This window comes from Odocoileus virginianus, chromosome 13, assembly GCF_023699985.2.
Source record: "Odocoileus virginianus isolate 20LAN1187 ecotype Illinois chromosome 13, Ovbor_1.2, whole genome shotgun sequence".
Lineage (NCBI taxonomy): Eukaryota > Metazoa > Chordata > Mammalia > Artiodactyla > Cervidae > Odocoileus > Odocoileus virginianus.
The window spans coordinates 24,470,763-24,485,275 of NC_069686.1; the positions used below are offsets into that span (position 1 = coordinate 24,470,763).

General features: G+C 36.7%; 1 protein-coding gene across 1 annotated transcript in view; it reads left to right on the forward strand.

The window, feature by feature from the left end:
* The window catches only part of LOC110143458 (sodium channel protein type 3 subunit alpha), a 113,911-nt gene that overhangs the window by 85,712 nt on the left and 13,686 nt on the right, over nt 1–14,513 (forward strand). Inside the window, 3 exon segments of the mRNA XM_070476117.1 lie at nt 1,434–1,554; nt 2,684–2,838; nt 3,582–3,755. Of these exon segments, the coding sequence (XP_070332218.1) occupies nt 1,434–1,554; nt 2,684–2,838; nt 3,582–3,755 (450 nt within the window).

Consider the following 14,513-nt stretch of genomic DNA (forward strand, 5'->3'; position numbering starts at 1 on the left):
GGGAAGAAAATATGTCTTGACCTTTCACCTCTACAAAAAGTAGAGGGTTTTAATGGTAAAACTTTTTTACTATAATGATCCTAAGAACCATCAGCCATAATTGATGGCTTATTCTCTCCTTAGCATACTTTGGACATGGAGATATTTTATTATAGAATTATATCTTGACTTAGGGTAACTTTCATAATATATTTAACTGGACATAGTTAACCTCATCCTCCGAGTAATACCACCAAAAGTATCACCTGGATATTCCTCTTCAGTGTTTACATTATAAAGTATTAAACTAACATTTGCATGGTGATTTCAAAAAGCTAAGACTCTTGAGTCAGATATACTCCAATATAACCTGTGTTTAGATAGTCATTCAGGTAGTTTTAAGCAGCATGTTTAACTCTTTCAGAGGGCTAGGGCAGAGTGACCCTACCTCTCAGTTACTAAAGTTAATGGGGCCTTTGAAACCATTAACATGTCCATGTTCTTTCACTCCAAAAGCTTTACATTGCCTGGTTGTGCTATATGTCACATCTTTGCATCACTTTTCATAAAGAATTCCACATCCATATTGTCTTCCCAAGTGGTATTAGAATTCTTATAAGGTAATTTATTCTTGCAACACTAAAGTGGCTCTTTCTAGCCATGTTGCATGTCACAATGATTTATTTAAAGGAAAAATTCACAGCCTGATCACATGTTGAATTCAGAATATGGTCCTAGTGAAAGTCTATACAGATTCTGAGCAGTGTCATTCATGAAGAAATTTCCATTTCATTTAGAATTCTTTGGCAAGTACTGAATTCATTTAAGCAGTTCAAAAAAAGAGAGAGATCCATCATTTTTCAGCTTGTAAAGTAAGAGGAAAATTATGTAAGCCAGAGAAAAATATAGCACAAGGTTGAAATATAATGACTGTGACTAATGTTAATCTGCCGCTCTTCCTTTCTAAAATTATAGAAACATGGACTGTAGTTAATAGACAACTGGTAATGTTCTTTGCCCTCTGAAAATTTCCATTGGAAGAGTGGAAATAACAATTTGAAGCACTTTAATTAATATAATCAGTTGTGAATGTCAATATACCAAACTTATCAAACTATTCTCAATTTGGCCTGAGTGTTAATGTATTAAATTATTTTCACATGGCATCCATAGACAAACAGAGATCATGAACAAGTTAATCAATATAATCGCTCCTTTCCAAATCACCCAAACTGAATGCTCTCTAACCATTTTCCGTCTGAATCAAGTTAGTAGTTACACTGTTTTGAATAATAGGATTTTATGTTAAATTATGAGTACAAAATTATCAGTACTGTTAAGAGAGCCAATACTATCACTATCACCATTTTTTTCACACCATGTCAGAGCATTTTCAAACTGATGGAATAAAAGGGAAGAAAAATCACATCTTTGCAATGGGGTTTTGTTTCCAGAAATTAAATGCAACCAGCTCATCTGAAGGAAGTACAGTTGATGTTGCTCCACCTCGAGAAGGTGAACAAGCTGAAATTGAACCCGAGGAGGACCTTAAACCAGAAGCTTGTTTTACTGAAGGTAAACAAGCTCTAATATGGTTAAATGCCATCTCCCCTCTTTCCTTACAGAGACTAAATATACCTCACTTGAACAAAATATTTCAAAGAAATAGTGAAGGCGTATTTATCTTTGTTTTGCTCTTTTCTTCCAAAAAGTTCATTTATCTGTATTTCCTGATTATACTATAGCAGTTACTGTACCTGGACAATAAGGTAATTTGACATGTCCTTTTTTTCATTCCCCAGAATGTGGAGAAGTGAACCCTAGGAGATAAATGGTATTCTGGAACATCTTCTCATTATTGATAAAGCAATCCCTTCAGACTTCACTGGCAATGTTGTGATTTGATTTATAGATGCTACAATAACTATACCTCATCTCTTACAGTTTCAAATGTGGTTAATTTGTGCTGTGACCAGAGCTGTTGGGGGATATAGATGCATTGCAGAGCCTTGGCAGGGAGACCAAGTTATTTTCACAGCCACCAGTGTCCAGCACACAAATCAATAAAGATTTGCTGATTCAATGTGATTGGACTGAATCCCATAAGTAGTAACTCAAGACAGTTAGAGCCTAAGAGTGGATGGAAGTTAGAAATAACATGCAGGCTAAGAGGGGGAGGACAAAGGAAGAGAGATACTGACTGACAGGATGAGTCATAGGTGTGACTAAGAAAAGCTCTGAGGTTGAAAATAAATAGCTTGGAAAAACTGACAGAGGATGATACCCAGGAAGACAGAGGGATTTTCCGTGTGAAAAGAAGTGAGTAAAAATCCAGGATCACATCAAAAAATGAATAAACAATTTGAACATGTAGTTTTTCCCCAAACCTCAGCGGTGTCCTTATCTATGATTGGCCTTGAGGCAAAGAGAGATGCTATGCAGTGTTCAAGAATGGAACTGTTTATACTCAAGTAACTCTTGGTAAAGTAATTCCTTGAATTCTAGGTAGCTGGCTGATATGCAAGTCTGAGAATGATTCACCACACAGGAGGGATGCTGAAAATAACTATGGAATTAAGTAGCCAGTTACTATATAAAATGATGATATGAGACTAGGATGGGGGGGGAGCAGCAAAGTTAATTTCTTCCTACAGAAGACAGTAATATATTTTTCTAATTTATTACAATGTATGCTATCTTTTAGGATGTATTAAAAAGTTTCCATTCTGTCAAGTAAGTATAGAAGAAGGCAAAGGAAAAATCTGGTGGAACCTTCGGAAAACCTGCTACAGCATCGTTGAACACAACTGGTTTGAGACTTTCATTGTCTTCATGATCCTTCTCAGTAGTGGTGCTTTGGTGAGTATGATACATATTGGCAAGAGTCAGGTTCCAGTGAAACAGCTTTACTCGAAAAATACCAGAAGCATACCCTTAGTTTAAGGAGCAAAACAAGAGGTATATCTACACCTTGCAGAGCTTGGCACCCAGGGTTTAACTATACAAAATTCAGTAAGGAATAAATCAGAACCATGAACAGCCAGATGGAATTTCTCATCTGGTGTTTTTCTAACAGACGTTTTCCTCACTGAGGCAACCATTTACAGGGATGTTCTGTAACTACATTACCTACCATTTCAAATCCCATCCAGTTCTCCCTAACAGTCATAGTAACATTATGGACCAATGGTGGATTTTTTTATGTCTAATTATTCTCTCAAAATGAACCAGATTATTCAGAGCATCAGCGAAAGTAAGGTTAGAATAGGCCAAGTCTATCCCTCATTAACAGAACTTCTAGTTATTTTCTGAGTTTACATTGCTTCTCTAAAAGCATGTCTTTGTAGTAGTAATTGAGATAGAGATTATGGGGTGAGAGGCAGGGAAGAAAGCATATACTAAATCAGTAAAGATATTGACATTTCCTTGCCAATATTTTCCATAAGCTTCAGTATTCAGATTTTGTTTGGTTCCATGTCAATCTAATATTAGCCAATATTTATCAAATTAGTGCTTTGTGCCAAGTATACTACTTGTAATTTTATCAAGTATTTGGTGCAGACAAGCCATTCAAGTAAAATAAAAGCATTCTTGATTCACAGGCTTTTGAAGACATATACATTGAACAGCGAAAGACTATTAAAACCATGCTAGAATATGCCGACAAGGTCTTCACTTACATATTCATCCTGGAAATGCTTCTCAAATGGGTAGCTTATGGATTTCAGACATATTTCACTAATGCCTGGTGCTGGCTAGATTTCTTGATCGTCGATGTAAGTATCCCAAGTGATTTTTAAAAAATTATTTTTAAAAAGGCAAGTTTGACATTTATTTCTATAATTAAAACCTTGACTTTAATTAGAACCTAGTTGCACTGATTCTGCCACAATTATGCAACTACCATTCAAAAACTACAATAAATACAAAAATGAGGAAAGTCTTATGGGAAAGCAGTAGAAGAGGTCCTAACAATGTGGACAGTGGTAAGAGAAAACACAGACAGAGTTGTTCTAAACCACAAGCAGACAGCTCTTCTTTTTGTGAAAGTTAAGGGTCTCAAGGTAAGGAATATCTAACAATCTGTGAATTGATAGGTATAGCTCATTAAAAGCTCAATTGAAAAAAGTTTCTCTAGGTGGTAAAATCAAGACAGCTTTGGGGCCAGGAAACTGTCAGGATTGCATTTTAATCCCTTACTAGAATGCATGTTGCTGAATAATGGTTTAATAAATAGGTTAAATAGGTTTAATAAATAGGTTAAATAGGTTTAATAAATAGGTTAAAATAACCTATTTACAATATTCATTCAGCCACAAGCCCACAGAGACAATAAAATGTATTTCCATTCTTACATAGGTACTTAGATATCCCAGTAGCTAATGGAATATTTACCAGGCAAAGAGTTAGGTGTAGAAGTCCTGTTCTGAATCGGATTACCATGAAGTGAGTAGTCATGGGAACTGTATCAATAATGAGACCTGTCTGATTGCAGCCTACTTTCTTACTGTAGCAATGGAGACGCATTGGGGCAAAATTAGTCAGCTGGTCTTTTGTAGTCTGTGATATTCCACTGCACAAGGCTTCTCAGTCTCCCTCCTGACCCCCAAAAAGGTGCTTTAAGCACTATCTCTAGCTGTTTCCCAATGATCATAAAGCACCTTATTTTTAGCTCTAACACTTGTCACTGTGAATCAATGATTGCTGCATCTGTTTATTCATTCTTTTTATCATCTTTGGCAAGTGTGGGTCTATCTAAATGCTACTCCCCTTGCTCCCCACATATACACTCACAGTTCTATAACCAAAATGTGTGTTCAACCCTTTGAGTTGAGAAGAAATCTGCAGTCAAGTCACTATTAATAAATCAGAAATGACTTCCAATTTTTCATGTCTGGTCTTTAATGAATAAGAGAGAAGAATCTCAGTGTTGTCCTGGAAAGTTTCCAAACAGGGAAGTTTAATATTTTTGTATTTTGCAGCTGGAATGGACCTTAAAGAGTATCTAGACTTTATTTACATAGTTTTCTAAACAGTGTATTGTAAATCAAAGCCTCAGTTTACAGAATTCTCCTAAAATAGCACAACTACTTAGAAACAAAGTTGAGATTAGTGCCTTAATTTCCTAATTCTCAATTCAGCGCTTTGCCCTGTAGATTTCTCATCTAACTAGTACAAATGTTATATTTATATCTTCTTCATACTGGCTTTGGAACTCAGCATTTATAATCTCCAGCTTTCCCCTGAAATGATGGAACACAAAATATACAAGAATCTTCTCCAGTTCCAAAAAAAAAAAAAGTATGAAGATCACTTACAAATGTGACAGAACTTCTCCAGAAAATACTCAAATTTCCTGAAATATTTCCATTTACTGAAAAATTTATATTCACTGAAATACTCATTACACTGTACTTTATTTCCATGTATTTCCCTCATATGGAAAGAGTAAATATAATGCAAAAATCTATCAAAGTCTTGTATCATATTTGAATCCTTAGAAACCTAATATAGACACTTAATTATCTAGTGAATAATGTCAAAGAATGGTGCCCCCCAAGTTACTTCCCTTTTAGTACATTTAAATTATTAATAGTAGAATGGAACTGGGTACCTCTGGGTAAGTTATGTTAGAGTAAATGAATCTATTTTCTTCTTTTTCTTGAAGAAGGGACTAAAATGCATGAATTAATGTAACCTCAACTAATAACTTAATCTCAGACCACTGGATCCAGTAAGCTAAAGTAAATGTAGAGTTAAAATAGTTTTTGAAAGTACAAGTAAAACATGCTTAGAACAGTTCACAGTCCATCAGGTATAATGCTCTAACAGTCACAGAAGGCTCAACAGGAAACAAAGCAAAACTCCCAAAACTGAAGTATATGTGAAGTAACTTCAAACTAGAAGAAACAGGCTTTTAAACTTTGAGAAATTTATCTATGTACAAATGTAATCTCTTCAATTCCCTACCTCCAAGTAAAGGTAGTATGCATTCATTAACATTCCATTAACATTCATTCATTTATCTAATAAAAATTCTGAATACTGGTCCACAAGCTATCTTAAATAAAGGAGATACGAATAAGACAAATCAAGCTCTATTAGATCTACAGGATTTAACATTCTAGAAGAAAGTGAAATAGACAGTAAAGATGTAAACAAATAAAATCCAAAAATAAGATAAAAGTAGATGATGATCACTGCTATAAAAGAAAACAGGGTAATGAGATAGAGAAGGACTACAGAATGGGAGCTGGAGGGGAATATTAGCCAGTGTGTCTATGGAAGGTGTCTTTTGGGAAGATAAATAAGAAAGAGTGTCTTAGTCCATTTGGTCTGCTGTAACAGAGTATCATGGCTTCCCTGGTAGTGCAGTAGTAAGAATCTGCCTGAAATCCAGGAGACATAGTTTTGATCCCTGGGTTGGGAACATCCCCTGAAGTAGGAAATGGCAACCCACTCCAGGATTCTTGCTTGGAAAATTCCATGGACAAAGAAGCCTGATGAGTTACAGTTCATGGGGTCACACCAGCAAATGCGGTGTCTGGTGATAGCTCACTTTGTGATTCATAGGCAGCAGTCTTCTCACTGTGTCTTCACATGGAGGAAGGAGCAAACACGCTCTCTGGGGTGTCTTTTATAAGTAGAGGGGCTCATCCCACCCATGAGGGCTCTGCCTTCATGATCTAATCACCTCCAAAGACTCTCCAAATACCTTCACATTAGGTTTCAACATATGCATTTGGGGGGGACATGGACATTGTGTATAACAATGGGCCAGTCATTTGAATACCTGAGGGAACAGAAAAAAGCAATCTCAAGATCCTGAAGTATGAGCCAAGGACACTCAAGAGACAGAAAAACTGTTGTGCTTGTGTGTGATGAAACACAGGCAATAGTAATAGATGCTGAATTCAGAAAGGTATCCAAGGGTCATGGTAAGAAGTTCATGTTCTACTGTTATTTAATGTGTGCTTGGTCACTTAGTCATGTCTGACTCTTTGCAGCCCCATGAATTGTAGCCCGCCAGCTCCTCTGCTCATGGAATTTTTCAGGCAAAAATACTGAAGCAGGTTGCCTTTTCCTACTCCAGGGGATCTTCCCAACCCAGGGATCGAACCTGTGTCTTTTGTGTCTCCTTCCTGGCAGGTGGATTCTTTACCACTGTGCCACCTGTGAAGCTCCAATACTACATCATAGCCAAAAGGCTGAGAATGTAATTTAATGTATACTGATTATAGTTACAATGGGAAACTCAAGGGAGGGATGGTGAGCATGGATCTGTTCTACTGTTCTTAAATGACCACACCTGGCTATGAAAAACGAACAGCGAAAAAGTCAAACCAGGGAGACCAATGAGGGAACTGTGTTAATGGTCTAGGAAAGAAGATTATGTCTTAGAATAAGGTGGTTAAGACTTACTGGTGAACTGAATGTTAGTATGAAGAAAAAGGAAATTCGAAAAAGATTTTTTTCAATCTTAACAGATGGGTGGAAGATGAAACCATTAACTGGAATCAGGAAGATCAGAAAACAGGCTTGACAGGGCAAGCAGATGGTAGACGGAAGAGGGATGCACTAAGTTTGAGATGCCAATTAGACATTCAAGAGTATATGGTGAGGTTTACACAAGTCGGGTTCTGAAGAGAAGTTAACACCTGATTATGAATTGAGAAGTCATCAGGAAATAGATGGTTTTTGAAGTCATGAATCAACTGGATTAGCTCACCGAGGCAGAGAATGCAACATGACAAACACAAGAGTCCAGACCAAACTCTAGGGACACTTCAACTTTTGGAAGTTACACAGAAAAACAAGGAACCAGTAAACTAGATTGAGAAGTAGCAATTAGAAGAAAAAGGAAAATAGAATATACATGGTATCATAGAAGTCCAGAGGATCAATTTAGTCAGAGGCGGTGAGGAAGGCAAGTGACATGAGTACTGAGAAATGACATTAGATTTGGCAGAATGGACGTCATTGGTGTCATGGTTAAGAGATGTCTCATGGAAGTGATGGGAATAAAGTACTAGAAACATTGGGAAAATTGAGGAAAGAATGGAGGCGAGGAGACAGAAACAGCAAGTATGATAATTCTGGTTGGAATCAAGTTGGACAACTTAAACCATGTCTTTCTTTGCCAGAATGCCATACTCGATGGACCACTTTTTCTGATTCTGTATAACTTTTTTTTTTTATTCTGTATAAATTTTTTCTCCTATCCAGAGGCCAAAAGATACTATCTTCATATGAAAACCAAACTATCCTGTATTGTAACTATGCAAGCTATATTTTAGATGCTATTATTATCCACAGAATGAACTGAATATGTATTAAATTGATCATAGTTTATGGGGGGAAAAATCACATTTTTATACTCCTTACAGATTATTGCATAAATTTCATCCCTAAGAATATATACTGGGCATCTATCGTGACAACGTCAAATTTGGTTCTAAATTATTCTAAGCTGTTAAGTGTCCAAAACACACTCCAGGTAAAGATTCGACTATCATAAAATATTAATTGCCCACAAGTGATTTCCACTTTACAGACAGCACAGGTTGCTGATGTGGCTGAAACGGATGCTTGGTATCTGCTACTCAGACATCCTGCTTCCTCAAGTGCTCCTTAGAATCCTCATCAGCTGCTCTGATGAAGTGAACAAAAGCAGAACAGGGACCTTTTCTGATTCTAATGTGTATTTTCAACTGTCATCAACATCTAGAATCTGGTAACCCTCGCCTTAGTTCTTAACATTTATTCTTGACATCTCAGCATCCTCGATAATGAAGCCAGAATTGTTACCACTATTAGTAGCCACAATAAGATGCCTAGCTGTTCCTGTGGGAATAGCACTGATTAAGAGCCTTACCTAATAATAGAGAAAGTTGGTAACTCTGATTTAATGCTTATTGTGTACAACTGTTGCTAAAATCACTTTATATATGTTAGTTCACCTAATCTTCAAAACTCTGTAAGTTAGAAACCATAATTAGTCTCATTTTGCAGATGACGAAACTAAGGCAAAGAAAGGTGGCTGTAGTAAACACAATAAATAAGAATGAGGCTTGGTGGCTCAGATGGTAAAGAATCCGCCTGCATTGCAGGAGACCCAGGTTTGATTCCTGGATCAGGAAGATCCTCTGGAGAAGGGAATGGCTACCCACTCCAGTATTCTTGTCTGAAGTGGACAGAAGATCCTGGTGGGTTACAGTCCATGGGCTACATCCATGTGGCTACAAGAGTTGGACACGACTGAGTGACTAATACCACTAAGAAAGAGGCTAAGCTGGTTTTGTAACCAAGGAGTCTGGCTCTAACGACCCTGCCTCCTAACCCCCTACATTACAAATCTCATTGTCAGTATCTCTTCTTAGTAATATATTATTAATCCTCAACAAGCCTGTGATATAATTCTTAATATTACCTCTACTTTGCTATTAATAAAATGAGGTTTATAAAATGAAATTTAGAGATGTCACACAGCTATAGGTAACAGAGATACCTCCGTCTAGCACTGTGCCCCTTCTTTGTTCTGTGGTTTGCAACAGAGCCCAGATAAATTTAAAGGTCAAAAAGTCCGCACTAGTCAAAAAGTTTGCACATTACACTCTGAAGATGGCTGCCTTTGGCAATGGTGAATGAAAACAATAAGATGTCTCATCAATATATACCCACCATGAATTTTACCTGCAGCTATTGTGGAAAGGTTTGATTAAATTAAAAGAACTTTGAGATAAAAAGAACTGGATAGCTATAAATTACTGTCATTTCATATCCATTTCTGGTCTCTCAGACACAGTTCTATGTAAACAGTCTTGTATGTGCTTTGGCGTTTTCTACAAATGCCTCCTAGTAGGAGTTACTCACTTTGCTCCTTTTTGGGAAGTGTCTAATTCATTTACCATTATCAATGTATTAATAAGAAAAATTTTTTGCTGGCTAGGTTTAAAGAAATAATCCTATTAACAGCATAAATTCTGTGTTCCATTTTTTAAAAGACTATGAGTTTTAGCACAATTCTGGTCTTTCCTTAAACCCCATTCACATTTCTAATTGCCTCCCAGATAATACCTACTGATACTCCTCCTGACAGTACATTCATTACTTTTACCCTACAATCATGCATTTCTTCCTGAATGTCCTGTTTACTCTGGTAGTAGTGTTTTTATGAAGCTAAGCTAAATGTCCTATCTTCAGCCTCTCCTTCTCTTTTACCCTTCATAGTCAATCAGCAAATTCTACTCCAGATTACCAACTGGAAAATGAATTGGAGGTCTGAACCCTTCTTTTCAACACCATACCAACACCACAATGACTAGGTGGACCAAGCAATGGCTTGCTAGAAAGATGCACATGGCTCTTTTCTTTTTCTAAAAGCATTCCCGTGAGAGATTATACCAGCTCATCATTGCTAAGATTCTGAGCATGAAAATGAAGGCAGATAAGGGTTCTCACGTACAATATTAATAATGACTAATCTTTGCCTTAATTCATTTAGTCATCACAACCACCACTGAGGCATCCACTGTTGTGATCTCGATTTTATAGATGAAGAAATTGAGATATGGAATAATTCCTTACCTATTAACTTATTATATATTGGGTTGGCCGAAAAGTTCAATCAGAAAGTTCATTCGGATTTTTCTGTGTAGAAAAATCCGAATGAACTTTTTGGCCAACCCAATGACATATGTTTGTTATGTAAAATGTCAAAAACAATTCTTATTTTCCTAGAAAATAATGATAATTAAAACTAAGGATAGATTCCCAATTATTAATACATACCCCATAAGTAATCATGCTATCAATCAGACCAGCACTCAAGTATTTTCCCAGCAGAGTGAGTACGTGATTAAAGATGATATATCCATTAGTAAAGTTATTGTGATTTTCTTTCCAACATGAATAACATATTGTGTTATATTGCTTTAATCATCTTGAAATTACTGAATCATAGAATTCGAGGCAAGAAAGCAAACTTAGAAATTACCTGATTCAAAATCCTCATTTTATTAAAATAAATGGTGTCTGGAATATTGAAATGAAATTCCTATGGAACCCATGGTATCTATACTCCATAGTGCGGTTCAGTGATGTACCACCAGAATTTACTCATCCGTTCTCCAGGAATGAGCACTAAGATTATCTCCAGTTTCTCTCTGTCATAAACAAAACCATAATTACTGAGATACCTTTACATGTCTGGTGAGCACTGTGAATTTCCTGTGCTTAGTCGCTCAGTCAGGAGAAGGCAATGGCACCCACTCCAGTACTCTTGCCTGGAAAATCCCATGGACGGAGGAGCCTGGTGGGCTGCAGTCCATGGGGTCGCTAAGAGTCGGACACGACTGAGTGACTTCACCTTCACTTTTCACTTTCATGCATTGGAGAAGGAAATGGCAACCCACTCCAGTGTTCTTGCCTGGAGAATCCCAGGGACGGCAGTCTGGTTGGCTGCCGTCTATGGGGTCGCACAGAGTTGGACACGACTGAAGCAACTTAGCAGCAGCAGCAGCAGTCACTCAGTTATGTTTGACTCTTTGCAATCCCATGGACTGTGGCCCACCAGGCTCCTCTGTCCATGGGGATTCTCCAGGCAAGAATACTGGAGTGGACTGCCATACCCTCCTCTGAATTTCCAAGTCATGGTAAAAAGCTATAGACAAATAAACTGCAAAAACCTATGATAAAAGTAGAAAAATGTCAAAAGTAAAAAGCAGCCCTGAGTTTCAAACACCCCTTATATAAAAGCGTAGGGACTCTCATTCCTGACTGATGATGCATACGAACTGCTCTTCATTTCTCAGACACTGGATGGTCTTCACTCCATTCCTACTATAAACACTACCCATTGCAGCTAAAGAATCCTGCCCTCCCCACTATCCCCAATCTCCCATCTTTGCCAAGAGCCCTCTGCCATCACTTCCATGGACACTTTGTACCTGTCCCTCACCATCACCTGAGCCCTTTTTAGAAGCTGTGTATCTGACAATAAACAGGACTGTTCTGGGCTGAAAGGGAGGAGATATGCACCTAGCAATCTGAAACTTTAGGTGCCTGCTCTCGGAAATACTGAGTTAGGCCACAGGCTGTTTAAAGCCTATGATAGTATTAATGGAAAACCCTCCATCGTATGATGTATTAAAGAGGCTTCTGTGGTCTAACAGGGAAACCCAACCACAGTGCAGATCATTGTTACTATGTTCTGACCTCTGTAGCAAATACAGATTTTACTTTGTAAGCCACAAAGGAGTATTACTCCACTCTGCTCTCTAGCAGAGCTGGGGAGAAGTGGATGAAGGCAGTCAAGAATGCCCAGCTTCCCTATGTAGAGACTTTGAATCAGTTCTGTTCTCAGTGCCATGCATTACCCCCTATTTTAGGAGAACATGGTGCCTCCAGGCCCAGAACCTTTTCAGAGCCCACTAGAAAAATCTGACTTACTTCTGCAGGAACTTGTGTTTCTGCTGCTGCTTTTGCTCTGTGGAGAAAGTGATCATTCCAGTGCACTTTATTTTTTTTTAAACTCCAGAACTTTTTAAAACCTTCTTCTTTCTCATCCCTTTGTGCATTCTCTGTGTATTCTTTTATTCTAGTTGAATTTCAATAAGGAGTATAATAAATAAATGTGGTGGTCAAACAAATATATTAAAATGAAAGTTTAGAGGGAATTCATACGATATGGTTAATGACCTTTTTGTTATTGATTAGTAGGACTTCTTTTTACATTAAGGAAGTTTACTACTTTGTCACATATGGTATGACTATTTCACCGACTTAGGCTTTTGCCTTTTGAGCTTTTTTTGTCATGTAAAAAGATTTTCATATTGATTTAGTCAAATATATCAGCCTTTTTCCCCCCCTTTTTGGCTTTTCTTATGCTTATAAAGACCATTTGCTTTAAGATTATTAAAACATTTTCTCATGCTTTTTCTCTCAATTTTTTTCAGTTTTATTTCTTTATTCATTTTTAGGTTTTAATTTTTGATCAATCTAGAAGTTATTTTGGTGTAAGGTGTGAGGTAAAGCTCCAATTCTATTGTCCTCAAAATGATTTCAACATTTTAAAACATTTCAAAATGTCCCCCTTGTTTCTTTCACCTCTCATTTAAAATACTACCATTTTCTATATGCTAAAACTTGGTATGCCAGTATGCCTTGGGTCCAATTTAGATTTGTTTCATTCACTTTTTTGTTTATTTATATGACAGCTTTAATTATTGAAGATCCTATAGTTAGCTTTAATATTGGGTGGAATTTGTCCTTTCTGATTGCTCTTCTTAAAAATATTTTAGATTATTCTTATACTGTTTTTTCTTTATAATATTTTAAAGTTTGTGCAGTTTCAAAAGACACATATAAACTTTAAAAAATTAATATAAAAATATATTAATCATAGCCTAAAATAATTATATTATTGTTTATAATAGTTTTCATTTTATTCTGATTTTTTAGGTCAACATTCACATATATGTAAATAATGACTTCTACTTTTCTAATTGTTTTAGCTCTTATTTCTTTTTACAGAGTGTTTAATAATAATGTTGGGGGAAAAATAATGTTTGTAGCCGGCTTTTTTTTTTTCATTTCTGGTTTTAATAGAAACACTTCTAAATTTCTCCATTAAAAATCAAGCAAGCTTTTGCACTGAAATGTATCATCTCAATGTATGGAGGTGATCCTATGGTTTTAATCTTTTAACTGCTTTTACTGAAGTTAAAAAAATTTATCTTTTGCCATTTTTAAGGGAAACAATGTCATATCACTTGGTTCATTAAACAATCACAGGACTTCCAAGGTCTTCAGAACCATCAACTCCTTCCTGCATTGTTCCTTTTGTTCTCAGTCTCAACTGCCACTGGAATGTGGAAGATGTGACTGACAACTAAACCACCCCCTGAAGCCTCTAGCACAGACAGTTTCATATATTTTGTGGATAGTAAGGTACCTAGAGTCATGTAAATTTGTATTAAAAATTCAGTTTTTGGTATAAAGAGGTTCTGTTACACTTAGGATACCTTAGTAAGAATGCCTTTTGTGTTGAGCATAAAAGACTAAAACACTGTATTGAAAGGTCGAGTATGAAGTTGCTGAGGTGGGAAACACACTGGACCTGAAAACAGAAATTCCAGTTATGTTCTTGCCCCTTGCCACCTTTTCTTGGACTAATCATTTGACTACTCTGAGACATAGCTCAAGAATGGAAATGATCATTGTAAGTTTTACAGCACCTTACCAACTGAGGAGCCCAGTGGGCTACCTTCCATGGAGCTGCAGAGAGCTGGAGATGACTGAGCATGCACACAGGCACCAATATTAGGCATCATCTTCCAATTTTAAGCATATTTCAAATTTTTAAAATTAACTTCAAAATTGAGTTTAAACCATATTAATTTTTTCACAATAATTAATGCAATAAAATGAGTTTTTGTTCTACACAAAATGACATAAGGTGCATAAAAAAGGGGGGTTCACTAGTGTTCAGCTTCTCTAGCAATACACAGCACCACCCCAGTGTGATGGGATTA